The sequence below is a fragment of the Cladophialophora psammophila genome (assembly GCF_000585535.1).
Source record: "Cladophialophora psammophila CBS 110553 chromosome Unknown aczJe-supercont1.11, whole genome shotgun sequence".
Lineage (NCBI taxonomy): Eukaryota > Fungi > Ascomycota > Eurotiomycetes > Chaetothyriales > Herpotrichiellaceae > Cladophialophora > Cladophialophora psammophila.
The window spans coordinates 1,011,432-1,033,668 of record NW_006912932.1 but is presented as its reverse complement, the minus strand read 5'-3'; the positions used below and the strand labels follow the sequence as shown (position 1 = coordinate 1,033,668).

Sequence of the window (22,237 nt, the reverse complement as noted above, 5' to 3'; positions counted from 1 at the left end):
TATCAACATTCAACCGCATGGGCTTGAGAGTTGGACAATTATATGTTCCCTCTCTCTTTCTATGTACTTACGAAAGCGCTCGGGATATGCCTCTCCGTTCCAACAGTCACCATCTTCTGTCGACACATTGGGCATGCCAATCTGCTCAATTGCATATCCAGCTGCAATCGTTGCATGAACCAGTCCGAGCAAAAGCCTCTTTTCGCAATACACAGACTCCTTGAGAACGTCTAGATTGTTGAGAATGCCCTCTCCAGGGGCGGTGGTTCCAGTCATGCCGATCGCCAGGGCCCCCAGGAACGTATTTCCGCCGCCCGTAGGATCCTCGACCCTTTCTTTACTCTGATGATATGCTCGGAGATGTAGACCTTTTGTACTCCCGAGATACGTGGTACATCCCTGTGCACCTTCTCTAACGACCAATGCCGTCCGCAATGGTGGTTTCTGCTCTCCATTTCGTGAAGCCAGACCAAGTAGGTGCTCAACCATGAGTTCCCGTGACGAATACCCCGGCATTTCACTGAAAAATGACTCGAACTCGTCAGCATTCGGACTCACCACGTCGACATATCCCGCCGCCTCACGCAGCCGCGATAATTCCTCTGGCGTGCACAGGTCCGGTATCGGTTCCCACACGAAGATCGGTCTATCAGCCTCTGCTGCCGCTCCACCTCCAGCCGAATCTGTGGCTGTATGTTGAAGAAGTTTCCGCCGCCGATCCAAAATCCCATGTACGAGCGATATACACCGCGACGGCGAGCAGACCATGTGAAAAGAGCGCGCGAGAAGCTGGTCGTCGGACAGGGAGTCTTGGTCGAGACGTAGTTTGGGGGTCAGATATTTGAAAGCCCGATATTCATTGTCCCCGTACCCGTTCCACGCCGTGGTCGTCAACCGGGCCCCGTCGAATCGGAACACGCAACTCGTACGCCACGCCTCGATCAAGCGCTTGAACTCCCCTGGGAAATCGGAGCCCATGTCCACGATCCAGCCCACCGACGCGGCGAGGCGGCTGCCGGCGGCGAGTCGTGCGCCGAGCGCCGCATATGTGCCGGCGCCGCCTATGATTCTGTCCTGGGACGCTTGCGCGTTGCTGAGATATTCGATTTTGTCTGCACCGCGCCAAGTCGTGGTTAGCTTTAGACAATGGGAATAGACCTTGGGGGGGGGGGGGGGGGTTGTAATAAACAGACCGATTATGAACATGCCCATGGTGCAGAATGCGAGTTTATTTGGAGGATTTCCTCCATTGTCGAGCTGGGCCATGGACAGACCGCTCTTTTCTGAAGAGCGATCCCTTTAGTCCTCCTTGTCCTCCTGGAGGATGGAGTGCCTTGACGGTGCTCAGAGGAGGATTATAGAATTGCCGCGGGAAACGCAGCCTCGTGGAAATCTGGCCGCCATGGCAAGGCTAACCAATCAGGGCTCGACGACAGGGCAAATGCCGGGACAGAATAAAGGGCCAGTCTTTTCAAAAATCCTTTTCCATTCCGCGTGAGAAAGAATATCAATCACATCACTACTACTGCTAAGGTAGGGTACGGAATTCTCCCTTCAAAATCAACCCCATCCTTTTCTCTTGATTCGGCCAACGTAAAAGGTCACAAGGCTCAGCCTGAGTTCAGACCAGGCGCGCAGGCTTGACCAGGCAAAGGGCTGGTGAGGCCCCCCGCTTTTCTCCGGCAAAGCATCAGGTAATTTTTAGGTCATCGAATCCTACGGCACCAACGGGGCTCCAGTCGTTGTAACAAGGCGTGGATCTCGAGGCCGCGTGCGTCGATCAGGGGATTCAATAATACAAAAGCCTCCAAAACCAAAAACTTCCGGTGCTGGCCGTTGGTAGCCACCGCCTCCCGTTTTGCCCTTCCCTCTTGTTCTTTTAATTGTTGTTGTTGTTATTATTGTTGTCGCTAGTTTTGGACATCGGTACCTTGGTCAAGGAATCTGGGAGCGCAATACCTCGTGCCTGTCCCTTCTTTACCTGATCAAACACCTGGTGTGGAATAATTTTGGTTGGGGAAGAAGTTCGAAGGATTGATATACGGGATTGCGATGATAGAGAGGAATCACTACGAGGCGGACGGCATGCCTCCCGTCAAGCAGCCGTGGATCGAGACGCCCTTGCTCGAATCTACAGTCCTGTCCAAAATCGCTGGCTGGTAAGAACGAACCCTTTCCCACAACCCCTAAGAAAAAAAAAATCTCTATCAACGAACACAACTTTTTTTTGCTGACCATTGTTGGACCAGCCGCATCTTTCTCAAGCTCGAAAACCTGCAGCCCTCGTCGTCGTTCAAGTCTCGCGGCATCGGCAATTTGATGTTGAAAAGCATTCGAGAACAGTCAGAGTCGGCGTCGGACGACCGACCATTACACTTCTACTCGTCTTCAGGAGGCAACGCGGGCCTCGCGTGCGTCACGGCCGCAACGTCGCTCGGCTACGCGTCGTCCGTCGTGGTTCCCACCAGCACTGATGAAGCTACGATTGCAAAGTTACGAGCGGCGGGGGCCAGCGAAGTGATTTCGCACGGCGACAGCTGGTTCTTCGCGGACCAGCACCTTAGAGAAGTCGTCATCCCCGCCGCGGAAGCGAAGGGGGAGAAGGGGATCTATATCCATCCCTTTGACCATCCATACATCTGGGAGGGAGCGGGGACGATGGTCGAGGAGATCAAGAAGCAAATGCCCGACGGAGAGAGGCCGGACGGCATTGTCTGCTCCGTGGGCGGCGGCGGGTTGTTTTCCGGCATCATGCACGGCCTCGACCGCGTCGGATGGTCCGGCCAGGTCCAGGTGTTGCCGGTGGAGACGCTTGGCGCGGATTCGCTGGCGCAGTCCCTCCAGAAGAAGGAACTGGTCACTTTGCCCGGCATCACGTCCGTCGCCACGTCCCTGGGCGCCATCCGCGTGGCGGAGAACACGTTCCAGCAAGCCCAACGACCGGCCGTCACCTCGGTGGTGCTCGAAGACGCAGAGGCCTGCGCAGCCTGTTGGCGATTTCTGGACGACGAGAGGATTCTGGTGGAGCCGGCCTGCGGGGTGAGCGTCGCTCTCGCATACGACGGGCGGTTGAAGAGGGTGCTGAAGGGATTCGGGCCCGACGCGAAGGTCGTGATTGTCGTCTGCGGCGGGTCCAAGATCTCGTTCGACCTGTTGAACACCTACAGAGAGAAATACCAAAGGCGGAGCGAGGAGCTGGCAAGGAAGTATGAATGAGAGAGATCTAAGGAGATCCATCCTTACCACCACTAGGAGCTGATGCTGTTATATCTCTCGGCAATGCAGTTAAATAAAATAAAAATAGCCGCAAGCAATCGTTACAATTAGAAGGATAATACCACCATCGGGGGAAACAAAAAAAAAAAACTTCAGAATAAAAATATTAATAAGAATAATGAAGTGACATAACTTGTTTCGAGACTGGTGGTCAAACTTTGTACAGCGCCCTCCTCAGAGCCTCTACCAAGTCTGCTTCCCCCCCCCACTCCCTCTCCCTCTCTCTCTGTGTATATATTTGTCTTTTTCTTTCTTCCCCCTATACAAAGAACCGTCACAGAGCCGCGCAGCGGCGAGAACCGATTCACAGCGCTGTGATGTTAATGTTAACGTTGTGCACCACTGATGAAACATTATGCCCGCTGCACCAAATGATTTATAAGCCATACTTGGTCCGTGACGGACGGTCGAATACCATTCTGCTCCGGCTCGCTGGTTCACCCATCGCCGCCCGCTATTACCAAACAGTGGCGCAGTCCATCGCTCTTCATCAGATCGTTGGGCCCGTCTCGGCGACACCGTTTAACAATCAAGTGGTTTCGCGTTGTGGGTGTGCTGGTGCTCTGCACCAGTGAACGCCGCCACACACTCTCGTGTCAGCAAATACGGCCAGACGCATTGGAGGGAGGGTGATTGATTCCCCTGGAGCTTGCATACATTGCACACAGACGTGCATATGTGGATGTTGATCGCTAAGATGCATCGTTACATAATACAGAAGCATAACAAGGGGATGGATGGGAGGCATGAGAGGCATGGTCGGTGTCAAAGAACACGCACATATACAGAGACATACATATCTGGAGCAGAGTCAACAGTCGGACTCCTCCACGCACATCACATGAGATTGCACCTGCTAGCCAAAGACACCGCTTGAGAATTCTTGACAGTTATTACGTACTTTCTGAAGCAATGGCACCCATCAGGTTAGGCGTGATTGGGCTTTCTGCTGAAGGGTGAGTGAGGACGGTGTTCCACCAATCCCCTCTTCTTTCCTTTTCACGAGAACATCTTCACTGAGAGATTCCTTTCTGAAACAGCTCCTGGGCTGCTGGTTCTCATTTGCCTTATCTGCTGCAATCCTCGCACTACCAGATCACGGCTCTTCAAAACAGCAGCAAAGCCTCCGCGGAAAGGGCCGTTCAGAAGTACAGTCTCCCTGGCGACGTCGCCTGTTATGGCGATGTGGAATCTCTGGTCCGCGATCCGAACGTCGATATGGTCGTTGTTTCCGTCAAGACTCCAACGCATTACGGACTAGCGAGGCCCGCGCTCGAGGCCAAAAAGGACGTCTTTGTCGAATGGCCTCTTGGCGCAAACCTGAGAGAAGCAGAGGAGCTCACGGCTCTCGCGGAGACGCAGAAAGTGAAGACCATGATCGGGCTTCAGGCTCGTCAGAATCCAAGTATCCGCAAGGCGAAGGAAATGGTGGCTTCAGGTGAACTGGGCGATATCCTGGGAACGACGGTAATGTCTTTTCCATTCGTTAGACACTGGGAACCGTTTAAACGAGGACACTGACTTTCGGGATTTTGAAGATGCTCGGCTCAGGTGTGGTAATGGGTCGAGTTATGCCCGCACCTCTCGAATACGAATTGTCCATCGACTCCGGCGCAAACCTGGTCACCATCCCTGCCATGCATGCAATCGATGCACTTTGCTTTGTGCTTGGGGAATTCAAAGATTTGCAAGCCACTCTGGCGAATCACCGACCAAAGATGCCCCTAATCGACCCGACTTCTGGCCAAACGCTAAAAATCGGCAACAAGACCTGCCATGATTATATGAGCGTGACAGGATCTTTGGCGCGGGGAGGTGTGGCGACGGTCGTGTACCAAGGCGGCCACTCCCTGACGGGCAAGGACTTCTATTGGGAAATCAACGGAACCAAAGGCAGCCTGATTCTTGAAGCAGCCAGCGGACTTGTCGAGATGTTCCACCCCAAGTTGGAGTTCGTGAGGGCAGACCAAGAGGGATCGTTCAAATCGTTCAATGACGGACGAGGCCCACAACCAGAGGAGGTCAAGGTGGAAGTCGCGTCCGATTTTGCGTACAATGTCGGCAAAGCTTGGGATGCGTTCGCTGGTACGGGGTCCGGGACCGTGACCACTTTTGAAGACGCCTTGGTCAGGCACAAAATGATTGATGCGATATATAGAAGCAATGAGAAGGGGACGAGGGAGACGTACATCTAATGTCGTCCTAATCTCAGGGCATAGGAGCTGCTCGACTGTTTGCTCTCGTGGGTTTTTGGTGTTGAGGGGGTGACATTGGATGTTTGGTCAAATGACCGGCAATTTGAGGCTTTTGTCTTCCCAGCTTATGCTGTGATATTTACAGCAACGCTTTTCCCATTGATTTTTGCAATCATAATAGTTTTAAATGACCGGTGACTTGATCGACCACACTTTTAGGACCGAGAACACCCAGTACCGTGGCGCTGCCGGCGGCAATTTGGGTCCTTCCGGCGTCGTGTATGATCCTCGCGCACAGCCCCAAGCTGATTGCCTGTGCTTGTAGCGTCTCCAATTCCTCTTCGGACTTGACTTGCACTGCAATTTTGGGCTGTCCTCCCCATTCCCAACGTTTCAGTAAAGGAGCGGAAGTGACATGGTTGAGGAGGTATTTGTAGCATGCGAGAGTCGCATGGGAGCATTGAGCTGCGATCTTGCCTGCGATAGAGGTTCAGCCAAAGCAACTCGTAGATTGCTTCCCAGATCTTCTTACCTTTGCCCATGCCCAGGTCCGTCCTCACTGCTAAGACGAGCTTCACTTCCTCTGTGGAGTCCTTGAAATCGTTTAGCTCGTTCCCATCATCTTCGTCTTCGTCGTCCGCTTCATCCTCGTCATCCGCCTGGTCGTCGCTCGAGTCGGCGTGGATTTTGACATCATAGCTGTTTGGCCAGCTTTTCCTAACTTGCTTCGCATTTCCGGTGCCGCCAAAGACGCCAATACTAGAGCCTTGACCGATAAAGTAGCCTGCCAGCAGGCCAAGGATGAGGGAAGAGACCGCGACAGCTGCCAGGGAGGGAGAGGCTTTTTCGGACATGATGAACGAACTCCGAAGGAAGATCTGGCGCGCCGAAAGTACAAGTGTAGATCAAGCGACTTTTGGACCCCTGGCATGCTCTGTCAACCGATCCCTTGCCCCGGCGAAGTCGCCTGGACAATTGGAAATGATGGACTGCGGAACATTTGGGAGGCAAACATGCCAAGCGAAACTCAAAGCAGAGGAGAAGTGCTCCGCGCTTACGCGACTCCGGTAGCGCATGCCACGTTTTACGACAACTTTCCTCCCCTCTCACCATCACAACTCACCTCCCACTCTCTCGCACTCACCTTCGCACTCACTATGGCAGTCTCGCACTCGCCATCGTACTCCCGCGCTCGTTATCGCTCTCTTTCGCTATACTTCTTTATGTCGCGAGAGGGTGCGAAGGAGTGCGAGAGAGTGCGATAATAAGTATAAAACGAAGCAAGATACCTCGATAAATATGAGTGATAATAAGGGTGAGCAACGGTGAGCGTTGGTGAGTACGAGGGCGGATACGACATGGTATTAAAGGACACGAGGAAGGACGCGAGGAAAGTGCGAAAGATGCGCAAATATGCCAAAAGGTGTGAGAGATAGCGAGGCAGGCGATGGCGTAAGTAAAAGGGCGCGGGCGAGAGTACAACGGCGAATGCGAAACTAAGAGTGGTGAGTATGAGACAGCGAGGTGAGTACAAGAGGCAGCCACTTCCCCGAGTCTGCTCCTGATCCTCGCCCCTGAAACCGAATCAATCCCAGTACTTCCTCAGCAACTCTTCCTCCACGCCAGTCCATCTCGCATACATTGCCAGAATCTTGCCGACATAATTCATCAATCCTCCCTGGAAGCCCGGAAACCTCATATCACTCATCTCCCCAATCAGAGCTGTATGCAAGATACTGTGTGGCATGCCCGTTTTCGGATCCGCCAGCCCATCATCGTTCAGGCCAAAGAGGATGTACAAGCTCCTTTCAAAACCTGCGTGCGCGGGCAGTACAAACCCCTTGAAGGTGATATCCTTGTCTCCATCATTGAAGAATCGGTGGCTTGTGCCAATGGGAATATCGGCTGATTCACCCGGCTCCAAATGGAACGGTTCTCTGTTGCCCAGAATCACGCCCAGATCGCCCTCCACCGCTTGGAACCGCTCGGCATAGCTGGTGTGGTAGTGCAGTGGCGGACCGCCCCCTGGTTTGCACACGAGGACGGCATTGGCTTCTTTTCCTCCGGTTTCATATCCATATGTTGTCCACGTGATTGTTTCTCCTGTGTTTTTGTTGACAATTGTGCGCCGTTTTTGGTCCTTGATACCGGGCGGGGTGTTGCGGTCTGTCTTTGGCGATGACATGTTGACTGTCTCTGCTAAGATACCGGGGTGGCGATATCCTTGCTGCTGCTTTTGAGAGCTTGCGTTCTTAGAAAGCTGAGTTGCTCAATCGACGTCCTGGGATGGATTGTATCGCTTTATATTCCGTCCTAGGCCATGTCGTGGCCTTTTTACCCAGAGCACAGTCGCTGGCCCAGAGACATTTCAAAGCGGGCCAAGGCTCACCGCGAGAGCGGTGGCCAGTCTATACCTGCAGAATAAGCTCGCTCGCAACATCATCACAGCCGACAGCTGCCCTCAACCAGCTCTTTGAGATTTCACTTACACCTGGAACAGGCATCTTGTGACTTCCAAAGCCGTCGACTGTGAGGACCGCACTGCCTCGTTGGGACAACGTCTTTGTTTGGATGTCACGGCGGCTCAGTGGTGGCAAATGAGGTGCCGCGACAGATATATTGGCTGTGTCAGAACGGGAAGTACGTTCGTTCTAAATGCGGATCCCGTACCAAGGACTCGGCTATCCTCGAATGGCAAATGCTCGTCTTGTATCAGCTAATACTAGCTTGGTCGTCCGGCCATCCGTTTGGTGCTTACATGCCAAGCACATTGATACACCAGTTCCGCACACGGCAAGCAAGCTCAACTTCAAACCTTCACGGGCTTTGAACACGGCACATTCACTAGATTTCCATCGGCTTTTGCGTTGGGGAGTTATCCACGGCTCAGATTGGCTTCTTCTGTTCATATTCGGAAAGGATGCTGACAAAGACCTTTGCAATGACTCTTGGCCAAAGTACATCGCCCTTGGCCCTTCAAAAGATGCCAGCCAAGGAAAAGTCAATGTATCAGACAAATGCAGTTCGTGATACCAAGGCACATCGCAGCTGAGCCTTGAGCATGTCGGCCGTACGACGCCCACCGCCGTCACGTGACAAGGCTACCAGAAATAGGGGGTGGGTTCTGGATGAACGATATAAGTGTGATAGTGCGATAGCAAGTGCGAGAGAGTGCGAGAAGAGTGTAAGAAGAGTGCGAAAGGCGGCAAGGTTATTGCGAGGGATAGAGAGGCCATTGCGCAGGTGCGACGGCGAGTGCCAGAGTTGGTAATTAAAGTGCGAAACGCAGCGAAAAGACTGTAAGGAGTATGCGTGAGGCAGCGAGAATAGCGCGAGGGTCAACGAGGCCAGTGCGGGAGTGCGACGGCGAGTGCGAGACTTGGTGGAAGAGATGCGAGGATGGTTCCCAAACGTGCGAGGATCGTCAAAACTGCGAGGATTGTCACGTGGCACTCCAGAGGCCTTGGCACCCCTCTCTTTCCCCCCAGTCGAGCCCCTTCAGACTCTCTTTTCCTTACCCTCCGAGATAGACACTTTCATGCGAATGCTTTGCCACCAACTTGGTCATTGCGGCGATGCCCCCCCATGATAGCCTGAGCTGATGATAGGGATCGTCACAAAAGTGCGAGGGTAAGCGATATGAGGGCGAAAGTGAGCGAGGAAAAGTGCGAGGGATAGCGAGATGGAATCTACGGTTTTCATCACTCTATGAATCATTTGTGGCCATGAAATGTGACAAGAACTCACTCATCATGATATACACATCTGGACTTCCCTCGCTGACTATGGCATGAGGAACCACACCAAAGCAAATCAAACGCACCACAAACGGAGCGAGGCCACGCATGATGTTTTCGACTCTCATCACCTGTTTGCAGCATCGCAGCTGGATTGTGACAGATGGAGTGACAACTGTTCCTCGATATAAATATATATATATATATATATATATATATTAGGAAGAAATGCTCCACTTGACCCAGCGACCTTATTTCATGCGCCAAATTCTCCGTGGCCCTTAAATTGAAACGAACCGAGTATACACCAGTGGTGTCGCAAAGTATTAACTATCGCACGATGGAAGACGTCCTGGATTCCGGGTATTGGTCACTGATGCCATTCGCGGCAGAATGCCGAGTTGGAATCATTGGAATAGGATCAAGTTCTGGACTTTGCCTCGCGGAGAGCATCTCAAAGAGACACCCGGTGTACGTATTCAACGAATGTTCCCAGTCCCAAAGGATTCCGCAAAGTAATATGGGAAGAAACATTCTGTGGACGTCGTCACCCAGCGATCTCCGTTGGACGACGCATATCATCATTGCAGATCCCCTTTCACGGTCTTCTGCAGCGTGTGACGATACAGCAGCCCGAATGGGCCATCTTCTAAGAGCTGTGGATGTCGTCCGAAGCGCAGTCAATGACAGGTCCGACGCGACTATTATCATGGCGAGCGCCGTTCCAGAAGTAGGCACAACGAGGAGGCTATTACAGAGATTTCATGCCTCGGGACATAGAGTCGGTATTGCTCCACAGGTTAGTCTTTGAAGAATATTCAATTTCACACACAATGACAACAAAATCTGACTTGATGGTTCAGCTCCGCGAGGCTCCCGCGCATGGTCTCGAGCACACTCTGGTCAATCCGCTTCCCATGTTCATAGCGGGTATCGACAAGGCCTCGCAGGAGAGTGTTCTATCTTTGTACAGGTCAGTCTTTGGCGAGGGTAACGTTCTTCTGGCACCGGACATTGAGTGCGTGGAGATGCTCAAGGGCCACGAAATGCTCATGCAGGCTTGGGACATGTGCACCACTAGCAGTGAGATAGCGAATGCATGCAAGCCATTGCAATTGCTCCCTGCGTGAGTGGCGAGGCTGGAGTTGAACGACTGCCGCTGGAGATCGACGCCGATTCAATCCTGGTGTCCGGAACCTGGCCACGGAGCGGATGTGTGGGTGAATGATTGGGACAGTGCGAGATGCGTGAAGAACAGCGATGATCATATCAATGTGCATGTTACCTGCTTGAAATTTGTCTTTCCTTTTGAAAGTTCTATGTGGCCGGTTCTTCGCGCCGTGGTCAGGTGGCAGCAGAAGAGCACTGTGCCCCTATTTCAAGAGCTTTTCTAAGCTGACACTCAAACCTTGCGCGATGGGATGTCCGGCTAGTCTCAGCAGACTTAGATCCGCCCCCTTTCACCCATTCACTCTTTCAATTCCTGCCCAGCCAGTCCTTCTTCCCAATATCAACGCCCTTCATCCTCAAAAGATCATACACCGTAACGGCATGGAAATAAAAATTGGACAAGGCAAACCCGTTAACATATTCCAGGCCAGTAAGTTTCATACCATGGAAGGTGATTTCGTGGTTCGCTTCCTTGCCATCGAAATCCTCTCGCTTGACGGCTTCAAGGAACTCAATCGTCTTGGTGATTCGAGCTTGCAGCTCCTCGAAAGTCTTCTCGTTGTCTTCCCAGGGGACGTTTTCCACGCCAGCGACACGGACGGCGAGGAATTTGGCGGTGTTGGAGGCAGTCTGGACTTGGAAGGGAAGTGGCGCCATGTCCGGCGCTATACGAGCTTCGATGAGCTCAGAGTGAGGGATGCCCTTGGCATCGGCGAACGCCTCTCCTTTCTTGAGGATGCCGGAGAGATTGCGAAGCGTGCTGATGATGGGGACGATGGTCGTATCGTAGAGGTTGAGTGGCGCCATGGTACCGAGCGTACAGGGCGTTCCAAAGGCGTATTCTGGCGTATTCTTACTTGTCTAACCTTCTTGGGAGATCGCTCTGCCGCGTTTGATATGGGCGCTGTGAGGGTTGTTCCAAGGAGCGGCACGGCGAAGAGATTAAATAGTTCTTTCTTCTACCTCCACCGCTCGCATCAAGAACTGCCGCCAAATAAACGTTGATTTGTCAGCTGCACCATCTGTCCACTGCTTCTTTCCAAAACCTGGGGCTTCCTGAAACTAAACATTTGGCGCTTGGTGGACGTCGCGCCCAATTTCCACAGCTAATTGGCCGTTAGACGTATTCGGGATTCTAGCGGAGCCTTGAATTCGCCCGAGTGGACATAACGCAGACCACGATAACCGCGGTTACCTTGCAACAAGGCTGAGTCTGCCCTGATTCTTGTCAACGGCCACGACATCACTGCTTCACAGGTGCATAGATAGTGTAACAGCAGATAAATCCATAGCATACAGGATGACTCTGCGTCTTTGCTCCAACTTGAGCGAAATCTGTGAGGTTCAACAATCGGCAAATTTGAAACTGTTAATTTGGGGGATGGGTCTTTGTTGGAAGAGCAGTCCTGTAATCCAGGACGGAGAAATCACAACTGCGAGAGCGAGCATCTCATTTTAGAGTGGGTATCGAGAAATCATCCCAACGTTGATATGAGAGGAAATCCCAGTCCAAATTCGTGGCGTCAGAGTCAGGACCTGGGCCTGACGAGCTCCGTGTGGAGAGCTTCCTCACGATTCCCATCGCATTCTCCGGTGCGATTTCGACATCCTTATTTGCCTGGGTGTGTGAGAACATGACTAGCCCAAGGACTAGGGCAGCTGCAAAAAATGAATGCTCTGCGAAATGGTTTAGGAGCTCTTTTGGAGCCATGCGGTTCGCCAGCAATCACCTACTGAACGAGTCAAATGTTGTCCACCAACGTGTTTTGTTCCAAAACTTCGGAGCAAGTATCGATCACGTAGACAGCAGCGCCCTCCCTCACAGATGAGATGATTCACGAAAGTAGCTGTTATCTGGGGTAATATGGTGAATATCTCGCCTCTATGCATCTCAGCTAAGATCGAGAGTCATCTGAGCAGGTGTCTGCCTGGTCCAACCCATTATTCGTTGTGGTAGTGCAACTCCCTTACCCCTAGTTCACACGAATTCTAGCTTGACATGGAACTTTTTACCTATCCCCAAAAAGTGCTACTGAGCAGCTCCTCGACGTTCAACGCGCCATTTGGAAAGCCTTACTGCTGAAGATGCGAGCATCCTCCGGTGGGCGAAGGTGGGGAGGATGGAGTCGTGGATCTCGTGTTTTTGCGAAAACCCTCATGATGGAAAAACCGCTTCTGGTCCATTCGATATGGGTCTGCTTATTTCGCATTCGTGAAATCATTGCTATTTTGTGGATCACTATGGAGACATTGAGGGCGGTCGCAAGCAAGATGGTGTTTGAGACCTGATCATCTACTAGGCAGGCAAAGAGTCGGAAAACTTGTAGCCGGGAATATCTCAAGGTGGCCAATCTTGTAAGCCTCGTCACCTTTCAAATCTCTTCGCCGGTTGCTGCTCAGACTGGACCTGTCTTCCCTAGGTTGAACACGAGGCCCAAATTCCAAGATGCTCTACCTAGACACACGCTGTCTTCAGCCTTGGGGAGTGGTATCTTTTGCCTCGGTCAGCAAGCACGGTCCAATGTCGTTGAACCTCTGTCGGATACGACCTACATTGAAAGTTTGGCCCAGTCCCGTGTCGGACCTAATGAGCTCTCGTTCGCAGATCAGGCCTCCATCAAGGATATTTATGGACAAAAGTTCAGAGCCATGCCTTAAATCACCCTTTTTCTATGACGGCTTCACGTTGACAGAGACATATTCAGTCTTCAGTGCGGTCGAGCATGGGTTACATTCCCGCATGCGGCTGCTTCGTTCGAACGCTTTCTCCGAACGAGGTGTATTACAGTTCCGGGAGCAGCTCATCGAGTAATTCGAGCGATATCCATCCAATATCGCGGAAGCAAAGCAGCAGCCAGTCGAGTTTCACGATCTCACACATGCCTTCTGTCTCGATACGACCAGTAAGCTTAGCTCCGCGGAATCATTTGATATCTTCAAAGGTGCGCACTCTCAGACAGCCGAAGACATCGAAACTTACTTCAGCGTTTGTCCTCTATTTGGTATGTTTCCGCTTGCCAAATATCTCCCTTTCAGCACCTTCAAGGCTGCGCGCGAAACACGACCCCGCATTATCAAACATGTACAATCTTGTGTCGACAAGGTTCATGTACAAAAGGGTCATGGGCAGTATAAACTACTACGATTAATGGTCGAGGCGAAAGGCGGCGACAATGCTGTACTTGATATATGAACTAGGAAAAAGACCGGACACACAAGCGAAACTGGAAAAGGAGGTTCGTGACGCCTTTCCTGAGAAGATGGTGTTTGCCGACCACGAATCTGCCAACACTCTGGTAATTCTCTCCTGTTATCCTACATTTCCAATATATTCAAGAAGAGCACCCTAATATACAGCAGCCCTATGTCAACAGCGTGCTTCAGGAAGTCCTACGTCTACGAGGCCCTATCCCGACCGCACTTTCTCGCGTGTCCCCGGGTAAGGTTATCAGGGGCGAATACACCCCGTCTGGTACCTGTTGTCAGCAATATGGCAAACGCCACGCAGCGCGATCCCGATGTATTTCCCGATCCTGAGACATTTGTCCGGAACGCCGGGTGAATCCTGCACCAGAGATGAAGATTATGCAACGGCCGCTCAGCACTGGACCGCGGAATTGCCTGGGGGGTGCATCTAGCCCATATACAGCTCGTGCTCATCCTTTGTGCTCCGTATCAGAGATTTGATTTGAAAGTGAGCGGCTGTATGATGGAAGAAGGGGTGATGACAGTGGAAAGAAGTTGTGGGTACACGTCAAGGACAGTACCAGATACTTTGTAGGAAAGTCGTGGGCAAGGGATAGCGGACACTTTGCGCCAGAATGACGCAGAGAAATTTCTGGGTATCAAATAGCTAAGTCATCATTCAACACAATCGGCCATTCTAGAAAACATGTTTGGTATACACCGGTGGTGTATGCGTAGGAAGAGAGAGGGATTGGATGAAAGACGACGTACTCAAAGTTGTCAAAAGCGGCAGCCCCCCCCCCCAGCGAGGGTCTGCGACCATGCCCGAAGGGGCAAGACTGCCAAGACCGCATAAATGTGATGCCGATGTTTAGCCGGAAAGCACTGTGGGGCTGTCGGCCTGCTCGCTGGATCCATCAATATCAACCCTCAACTCCGTCACCTTGTCGATGACTATACTTCACACCTCCGTCATTACCACTTATCTTCCTAGCTCACCATGAAATAGCCATTGGATAGATGTCCGTAACGGTATCACAATGACCCCGGCGCAGTCGCGGACGCTGCCACAACCGCAGAGATGGCACGAGCGCGCCAAATCATCTTCCGCATCTTCTACAGCACCTCGTTTACCGCCGTCTTCTTGATCCTTGTCATCATCGTCTCTGTCACCCCCGCCGATACCCTATATGAATCCTACAAGCGGAGCCGCCTAATCGACATCTTCCTGATCGCGGGCGACTACGTTGTTACCGCCCTTCTAGCTGCCCTCATATATGCGTCGCGGCTGTATACAAATCGGTCGGTGCTTAAGGACATACCCAAGACGTACATGCCCATTGAAAAGGAGGATCTACCGGGACGGCGAGTGCACAAGCTCATTCAAGAATGTTTGGAGAAGAGTGCCGTGATTGCATATCAGGCCCGGCCGAGGAGTCGGAGGATCGAGCATGACACGGTCATTATGGGGACGAGGATGCTCGCATTGACAAAGACGCAGACCAATACGGACCAGAATGCAGAGCCGAGTTGGGGAAAGGTAGCGCATCCTGGGTGGTCATCACCTGCTTCCAAGGAGTTGCCGGGACTCGAGTATTGCACAGTCGTGGATGAGTTGATTGATCTGATTGAGGCGAAGGCTGTCAGTCTAGCGCCCCTTGATCCGCACACGCAACCTGACCCAGATGGCACACCCAGGCCTGATCCCCGGGTCATTGATCGGCTGGCCCGCAACGGAAATATGGGTATGAGAGCATACCTCCAATATCTGATCGATGTTGGCGTGGTACCGGATAATTCCCTAACAGTTGCCTTTCTCGCTGCATACGAGCGAGCCCGATTTTCATCCGCGCCGCTGAGTGACGAAGATTTCCAGAGCTTAATGCGCATGTTTGCCGAACTGCTCCGCAATATGAACCCCGTCGATGTTGAATTCCTCGATCTGGCAGACGACTCTGAATACCCGTCTCAATCCGAAACCTCCAGCTTAATCCGTCGGAGGATGCCATACCGCTCTCCTCACACAGACGCGGAAACCTTCTCCGTCGCGTCCACCTACTCAGCTTCCGGTTCCGTACGCCACCACAAACTACCTCCACGCCGCGTCTCGGAAGATTCTGCCCCTTCCCTCTCTTCTTTTGAACGAGAGCAGGATCATCTCACGCACCGCCCATCCTCAGAACGCGATACCAAAGCCGACGTCCATCATGTTGATGGAAATGATGCCACTGGTAGGCAATCCCTCCGTCCGGAACACACTACGGTCTCGCGGTCTCGCTCAAGACGGAGGCCTGGGCCTTCGACAACAGGGTCGAGTTCGAGAATGTTCTCTGCGGTGTCACGACTGAGCTCCCGTTCTGATGGATCTGAGTTCGGATCTGGAGAATCGAACACTGGGTCCGTTGTCCATCATGATCTCACGCGACAATCCACGAGAAGTTCGCGGAGAAGCGGCAGGACCGGGAATCAGGTTCCTGTTATCCGACTTGCAAGGGAAGGAGAAGATGGAGACGGCGTGAATGGATTGCCCTACCGAATCGAAATCCCCCCGGGACGGTAGCGACCAAGATGAAGCAGTGTGGAGGATCCGATTATTGTCCCTTGACATAATGAATTGACGATCTCGAATGGACGGCTCCTGAGTAAAGAATGGCGTATGTATCTGTTGCTCAGTTCGCAGTCGGCCAAGGGACTTATTGGTTGGATATGGCACTACGATTTAGATGTAATGTATAGTGTTTTGATTGTTTTGGACTAGGACGAAAAAGTTCAAGTAGTACTCGGTACAACTCGAAGTTAAGGGTACAAAGTACGGCCTAGAACGACGTCTTCTAATGCGCTCTAAAAACTCAAGAGATCGCGAAGACCTATTCAGGGATTTCCTCCCACGGCATCAAACAACAGCGACGTGTCGTGCATTGGCCACCTCGAACCTCACCCTCAAGGTAGGTAGGCAGGTGTTTCCATACCCTCAGATACTAGGTAGCTGAGAGCCATTTACTCTCGTCGATCGAGCTATGCCAGCATTACCGAGAGCCCAATTCGTTCTCCCCTCCCCTCCCCTCCTCCTCCCATACGCCAATGTCGCACTGTTAGCAAGGCTGAGCAAGGCTGAGTAAGGCCAAACTGCAGGGATTTCCCGCGTGCTTTGATTTTCTTGTGGTTGAAAAGTCGCTTTTTGGACGTGAAGAGTGGTCTGACGACTCTCCAGCCCAGCATTGCGCGACGCGATACGAGGCCCCAGACCTCATCATGGAGCGAGGGATACGAAGCATTCATGTGGTCAAAAGGGCAGCTCCATCTCCGTCAGTGTCCAGCGGCTCGTATTGCAGACTCCAGGCCAAGGGCCTTCGGATCTGGAGAGGGTGGATTGAGCCTTACAGAAGTGCGCTGGAGGTGCAGAGGACATTCAGCTTACACAGTGCAACGCTGCCGGCTTTCTTTGACGACAATGGCTGCATAAGACAACAGAGCTTCAGGGGAGGACCACACAAATCCACATCGTTATCAAGGTGATACAGAAAGTGGGAAAGCAAAACGTCTGATCTCGTTGACCTATGACATGCCACTGAACGAATGCCTTTATCTGTAGTGACGGCATTCTTTTTGACAGGGACTGCGATCGGGCCTTTGGAACCCAAAATGCGCTGGAACCGAAGGAGGATTCTCTGGTTGATATAGATTGGGCCGACGAGGCTGTCGGAGATGGAGGTGAAGAATCAAGATGTCTCCACAGGCACCTCGATAAATCCGTCAATTGAGTCCACGAGGATAGGGAGACCTGACTTCTGCGGTGCGACGTCATGTCATCAATCCACATACGCCTTTGAGCCAATCCAGTCCAGGGCTTATCCAGGGCCATTCGCGTTACACAATCAGGGAGTGTTGTAATCAAAACCATAGTCAAACTTTAGTGCACCTAACATAACAAGGCTACTCGTCTTCATCCCTGCCAACTCCCCTCCCGTTGAACCCTGGGAAACACTTTACAAGTTCATCCGCCTCATCCGGCGTCACACTCTCCTCCAGCATCTGTGTTGCCATCGCTACAGTCTCATCGCTCACAAATTTATCTACCACAAATCCCTCTGAGAAAGCTAGTCTGGTGAGCACCACGCGATGTTTGTGCACCCCGCCGTTGATCACGGAAAGCTTCTCTTGCAGGTTTATAGTAGAGCCGTGAAGTCGTAAGAGGTGGTAAAGAAGAGAAACACCTTTGTTGATTAGGGACGCATGTAAGGTGTGCGTGGTAGGGTGGAGAGAGTACATCGCTGAGACTTGGTCATACAAACTGCGGACGAGGCGGGCAATAGCGTGGGTGTCATTTGCGATGAGAAGACTGCCATGGTGAGAGGGATCATCGTGTGGATGTGGAGAAGACGTTATGGCGATTTTTATGAGGAGATCCATGGCCTCAAGCCGGAGTTGACACAGTTGCTGGGTCGTGTAGGGAGGAACGCCTTCGTCGACATTGGGCGTTTCCCTAAGCAGAGAGCAGATCCGATTCATCATCCAATGTTCAACCTGCGATTGCTGACCGCCAACACAAATACTGCCAAATGTGGCGGGGAAGATGCTTGTGGCGAGTAAGCGGAGCATGAGTGCGATGTCGGATATTGGCTGCCAGGCATTGAGCATCATCAGGATGAATTGGTGGTCCATAAGACGCCATAGCAGGGCGAGAAGTCCTGGGTCGTCTGACACAGTGTAGGCGATTGTGAGCATGAACTCCAGGCAGCTTGTCCCGTCAATCTCTCGGTTTATAACTGACTGAGGAGTTTGACGGATCCTACCATAAGTTGCATGATTCACCGGTGAGTGTTCAAAGCGTTTCTCGCCGTTGATCGTGATGGTGGATTTGAGAAGAGGGATTATTGCCGTGATGACATCGGAATCAATGACAAGCATATCGAGATCGACGATATGGTTCGCTATCTCCCGCAGAGAGCCAATTGGCTTATAGTATTGTTCTTTCAGTGCCTTGGACCACAAATCTATCAAGAGTTGGAGGAGGTCACCAGGGAGACGGCGTCCCCTGAGCTGAGCAATGCCTTCCCAGAGGAGCGCCGAGAACGTCTTAGACGGGTTGGAGGGGAAGGCAAACTTGCTTAAAGCTTCAAAGAGTGGCTCTTTCGAATCTTTAATCCGATACTCGACGATCGACTGTAGGAATCTCAGATTGCGTTCAGCTTGTTTGTCCTTCTTCACAACCGACACAACCTGCTCTACGGTCTGGATCAGTTGCGGAGATGGTGGCGGCATCTCATTTTGACTTGTCGAGCTGGACGGGCGCAAAACCAGCGGCTTCACAGGACTGGGCCCATCAAGTTTTCGTTTCCTCTTCGCTGCCGCTGTTGGCGTTGGCGGCTTCGAGCGTCGTGCAGATTTCGAGGGGGACATGAGCATAATATCGTCATCGTTGAAACCATCTCGAAGAGAGCTTGCTATGCCCCGCTTGGGGGTTGTTGTTGGATCAGATTCCCTTTCCGTCTGCCTATCCTTCAAGCGTTGCCTGAGAGTCTTGGTCTCTTGAAGCCCTTGATTATGCTCTTGCTGCAGGAATTGATACCGGGTGGTGAGGCTATGGTTCTTTTCAACCAAGGCGGTGAGGGCAGCAGCGTGTTTTGCGGATTCTTCTTCCATTGACCTTTTCAGAGCGCCAATTTGTCGGTCGTAGACTTTGGTCTCCTTCTCAAAGTTCGCTCGAATGATGGAGATCTCGCCCTTTTGCATAGAGACCATGTCCGTGGCAGCTCGCAACTCTCGGGTGAGCTCTTCCCTCTCTCGGAGCAGTTCGTCGACGTCATTATGGAAAGTATCACGAGCATCTCCCGACAAAGCTGTGCCGGTTTGTTGAAACGGGGCGTCCAACACCATCTCGTCCATTCCAGCTGCAGCGCCATGATTCAAGCCGCCTGCTGGAGTTATTTCGAACGAACCTCTCTGACGTTGATGATTCGCCTGGTCGACTGGCGGACGAGATATAGTCTGGCCATATCGTTGCTGGCGAAATTGTGCTCTCTGGGCAGCCTCGCTGATCTGAATTCGACGTACAGGATAAGAATCTTGATCGTCTACTGGTGTGGGCACGCCTTCTTCTCCAACCAGTTCAAAGCTATCATCGTCCTCCGTCAGATATCTCTGAATGGCTGGATGCGAAGGCTGGGATCGAGGATTGAAGGGTGGGTGAGGCGGAAACCTCGACTGCGGCAAGGCCGTGGGCCTCTGCACAGGGAGAGGGACAGGTTTGGAGGTTTGCGCCTTCTGGGTTGATAGGATAGCATCGTATTCTAGTTGCTGCAGGGCGGATTCTGACAGATTATCGAAGTCATCGTCGTCGAAGAGATCTGTCTCGTCTTCGTTGTCGTCCATGCCACTCATGTTTGACCTCCATTGAGGAGCGCAATGGAAGCAGGAAGAGGCACAAATGGCATAGGTTCACGTGTCGAGTCCGTCGTTCGTGTGCCTGGCAAGTGCGTCAAGGCACACAGTTTCACTGAAAACGCGCATTCGACGCGGTAGTGTGCGGTGGTGTCGGTGGGTTTGTCAGTGGGTTTCGGCCACGGCGAAGGGCGAAGTTGTGAAGGGTGCATTAGTGGTGCGGATTGTTCCTAGTGATCCTCCAGTGACGAACGCCCGGAACAACTGCGGCTCCGAGCATGTCATCTTAAGTAGCAGTGCCTAGACGCCTCGTCAGGTTGGGCGGCAGTGGGCGCAGTGGGCGCAGTGGGCGCAGCGGGGGACTCGTTGTATGACGCAAATTCAACTAATAAGCTGGCTACCTGCACAAGCAATCAACTCAATCACTTTGGGTGGCCCGACCTGCCAACGACTTGGTTGATTCGAAATATCTTCCATTCGCCGTTCTAAGCCATCTGTTCTAAGCCATCGACGCATCTTCTGCGCATTGAATGTGGCAGAGTGCCCAGTCCAGGTGCTCCCAAGCCCAAGATCGAGAAATCCACCGGCGCCTAGTTTCGCTCCTGAAAGTCGGTCTCAGGCATCCAGCCAACAAGCACGTGTCAAGCGAGGCATCCCCAGCATCCCCTCTCCTTCCCAGTCCGCGATTTCCATTGTCAACCGGCGCGCACCCCTGAGAGAAAAAGGCACAACTTTCTCCCTGCGGCTCTTCCACGCCGCGCATAAAGAAGCTATGCCCCGGCAAAAGGGCGTCAAGTTCCAACACCGGTCAAACGGCAATGGAAACGGTAACGGTAACGGCAACGGAAACGGAAATGGCCATCACCGTCGACAAAGCTCTTCTGCGGCCAGCGACACTGCTTCCGAGCCTCCGAGCCCTCAGAAAGATCAGCACGACGGCAACACCAATGGAAATATTGTAAAGGGGGAAAAGCCTGCCCAAGTGTCAGAATACGAGAAAAAGAAGCAGACTTTCATAACCCGGACGATATGGACACTGGCCATGATAGGTGGTTTCTTCGGCGCAATGTTTGCGGGTCATGTCTATGTCCTCATGGTCATTACCGCCGTCCAGATCGTTTCTTTCAAAGAGGTTATCGCGATCGCCCAAGTGCCCACCAAGCAGAAGAACCTCCCATTGACGACCTCGCTGAACTGGTACTTCCTGGCTATCACCATGTACTTTCTGTACGGCGAAAGTGTCATTTACTATTTCAAGCATATCCTCCTGGTGGATAAAGTGTTGCTACCCTTTGCGACCCATCACCGCTTCATCAGCTTCATGATGTATATATTTGGTGCGTGTGCAGGCTGCTGCGGTCTCTTGTGCAATTGCTTACTCTATAACAGGATTCATGTCCTTTGTTGCCTCGCTGCGGAAAAACTACTACCGCTTCCAGTTTGCCCAGTTCGCTTGGACTCATATGGCACTCTATCTGATTGTCGTCCAAGCACACTTCATGATGAACAACGTCTTCGAAGGCATGATCTGGTTCTTCCTTCCCGCGTCCCTGGTCATCACCAATGACATCTTTGCATACATCTGCGGCATCACCTTTGGCCGTACCCAACTGATCAGCCTCTCCCCCAAGAAGACTGTCGAGGGATTTGTGGGAGCTTGGATCTGCACCATTTTCTTCGGGTTTGCGCTAACCAACATACTGATGCGTTACAAGTATTTCATTTGTCCCGTCAATGATCTGGGCGCCAACATTTTTACCGGTCTAGAATGTGACCCGAACCCGGTTTTCAAGGCCTATCCGTACAACACCAAAGAGTGGACCGGCTTCGACTACACATTCTGGATCGCGCCCATGCAGTTTCACATTCTTGTCTTTGCATCGTTCGCTTCGCTGATCGCTCCTTTCGGAGGGTTCTTCGCATCGGGTCTGAAACGAACTCTCAAGATCAAGGATTTTGGTGACAGCATCCCCGGACACGGAGGCATGACTGATCGCATGGACTGTCAATTCATCATGGGTCTGTTCGCATACATGTACTACCAGAGCTTCATTGCTGTGTATAAGACGTCAGTGGGCGGAGTGCTTGAAACGGCCATTATGGGCCTGACCCCGGAAGAGCAGGTTGAACTAGTGAAGAGATTGGGGTGGTATCTACAGGGTCAAGGCATCATTTCGGACAAGGTAAGAAACTATCATCTGATCTCCTGGCTCGCTTGACTGACGCAATCATCGGTAGGTTGGACGATGCCTGGAACTTGCCCTTCCAAAGAGATGAAGATGGTTGGAGGCA

At 52.2% G+C, this 22,237-nt stretch overlaps 11 protein-coding genes across 11 annotated transcripts; 6 read left to right on the top strand and 5 right to left on the bottom strand.

The window, feature by feature from the left end:
* Positions 1 to 9: 9 nt before the first annotated feature.
* Positions 10 to 1,266, bottom strand: A1O5_07595 (uncharacterized protein; the record flags this gene model as incomplete). The annotated part of the gene is made up of 2 exons (XM_007748184.1): positions 10 to 1,112; positions 1,194 to 1,266. 2 exons carry the CDS (start codon positions 1,264 to 1,266, stop codon positions 10 to 12), a joined length of 1,176 nt encoding a protein of 391 aa, XP_007746374.1.
* Positions 1,267 to 2,085: 819 nt separating this feature from the next.
* On the top strand, positions 2,086 to 3,216 carry A1O5_07594 (uncharacterized protein; the record flags this gene model as incomplete). The annotated part of the gene is made up of 2 exons (XM_007748183.1): positions 2,086 to 2,159; positions 2,250 to 3,216. The coding sequence occupies 2 exons, from the start codon at positions 2,086 to 2,088 to the stop codon at positions 3,214 to 3,216; spliced, it is 1,041 nt and encodes a 346-aa protein (XP_007746373.1).
* A 972-nt stretch (positions 3,217 to 4,188) lies between these two features.
* Positions 4,189 to 5,471, top strand: A1O5_07593 (uncharacterized protein; the record flags this gene model as incomplete). The annotated part of the gene is made up of 3 exons (XM_007748182.1): positions 4,189 to 4,232; positions 4,317 to 4,743; positions 4,815 to 5,471. The coding sequence occupies 3 exons, from the start codon at positions 4,189 to 4,191 to the stop codon at positions 5,469 to 5,471; spliced, it is 1,128 nt and encodes a 375-aa protein (XP_007746372.1).
* Positions 5,472 to 5,643: 172 nt separating this feature from the next.
* A1O5_07592 (PTH2 family peptidyl-tRNA hydrolase) lies at positions 5,644 to 6,325 on the bottom strand (the record flags this gene model as incomplete). Its single annotated transcript, XM_007748181.1, has 2 exons — positions 5,644 to 5,948; positions 6,004 to 6,325. 2 exons carry the CDS (start codon positions 6,323 to 6,325, stop codon positions 5,644 to 5,646), a joined length of 627 nt encoding a protein of 208 aa, XP_007746371.1.
* Positions 6,326 to 7,056: 731 nt separating this feature from the next.
* A1O5_07591 (uncharacterized protein) lies at positions 7,057 to 7,656 on the bottom strand (the record flags this gene model as incomplete). Its single annotated transcript, XM_007748180.1, has 1 exon — positions 7,057 to 7,656. One exon carries the CDS (start codon positions 7,654 to 7,656, stop codon positions 7,057 to 7,059), a length of 600 nt encoding a protein of 199 aa, XP_007746370.1.
* Positions 7,657 to 9,728: 2,072 nt separating this feature from the next.
* On the top strand, positions 9,729 to 10,338 carry A1O5_07590 (uncharacterized protein; the record flags this gene model as incomplete). Its single annotated transcript, XM_007748179.1, has 2 exons — positions 9,729 to 10,007; positions 10,072 to 10,338. The coding sequence occupies 2 exons, from the start codon at positions 9,729 to 9,731 to the stop codon at positions 10,336 to 10,338; spliced, it is 546 nt and encodes a 181-aa protein (XP_007746369.1).
* A 346-nt stretch (positions 10,339 to 10,684) lies between these two features.
* Positions 10,685 to 11,185, bottom strand: A1O5_07589 (uncharacterized protein; the record flags this gene model as incomplete). Its single annotated transcript, XM_007748178.1, has 1 exon — positions 10,685 to 11,185. One exon carries the CDS (start codon positions 11,183 to 11,185, stop codon positions 10,685 to 10,687), a length of 501 nt encoding a protein of 166 aa, XP_007746368.1.
* Positions 11,186 to 13,551: 2,366 nt separating this feature from the next.
* A1O5_07588 (uncharacterized protein) lies at positions 13,552 to 13,915 on the top strand (the record flags this gene model as incomplete). The annotated part of the gene is made up of 2 exons (XM_007748177.1): positions 13,552 to 13,674; positions 13,739 to 13,915. The coding sequence occupies 2 exons, from the start codon at positions 13,552 to 13,554 to the stop codon at positions 13,913 to 13,915; spliced, it is 300 nt and encodes a 99-aa protein (XP_007746367.1).
* A 730-nt stretch (positions 13,916 to 14,645) lies between these two features.
* A1O5_07587 (uncharacterized protein) lies at positions 14,646 to 15,925 on the top strand (the record flags this gene model as incomplete). The annotated part of the gene is made up of 2 exons (XM_007748176.1): positions 14,646 to 15,638; positions 15,800 to 15,925. The coding sequence occupies 2 exons, from the start codon at positions 14,646 to 14,648 to the stop codon at positions 15,923 to 15,925; spliced, it is 1,119 nt and encodes a 372-aa protein (XP_007746366.1).
* A 1,572-nt stretch (positions 15,926 to 17,497) lies between these two features.
* A1O5_07586 (uncharacterized protein) lies at positions 17,498 to 19,945 on the bottom strand (the record flags this gene model as incomplete). The annotated part of the gene is made up of 1 exon (XM_007748175.1): positions 17,498 to 19,945. The coding sequence occupies one exon, from the start codon at positions 19,943 to 19,945 to the stop codon at positions 17,498 to 17,500; it is 2,448 nt and encodes an 815-aa protein (XP_007746365.1).
* A 772-nt stretch (positions 19,946 to 20,717) lies between these two features.
* Positions 20,718 to 22,164, top strand: A1O5_07585 (phosphatidate cytidylyltransferase; the record flags this gene model as incomplete). Its single annotated transcript, XM_007748174.1, has 2 exons — positions 20,718 to 21,282; positions 21,335 to 22,164. The coding sequence occupies 2 exons, from the start codon at positions 20,718 to 20,720 to the stop codon at positions 22,162 to 22,164; spliced, it is 1,395 nt and encodes a 464-aa protein (XP_007746364.1).
* Positions 22,165 to 22,237: the final 73 nt, after the last annotated feature.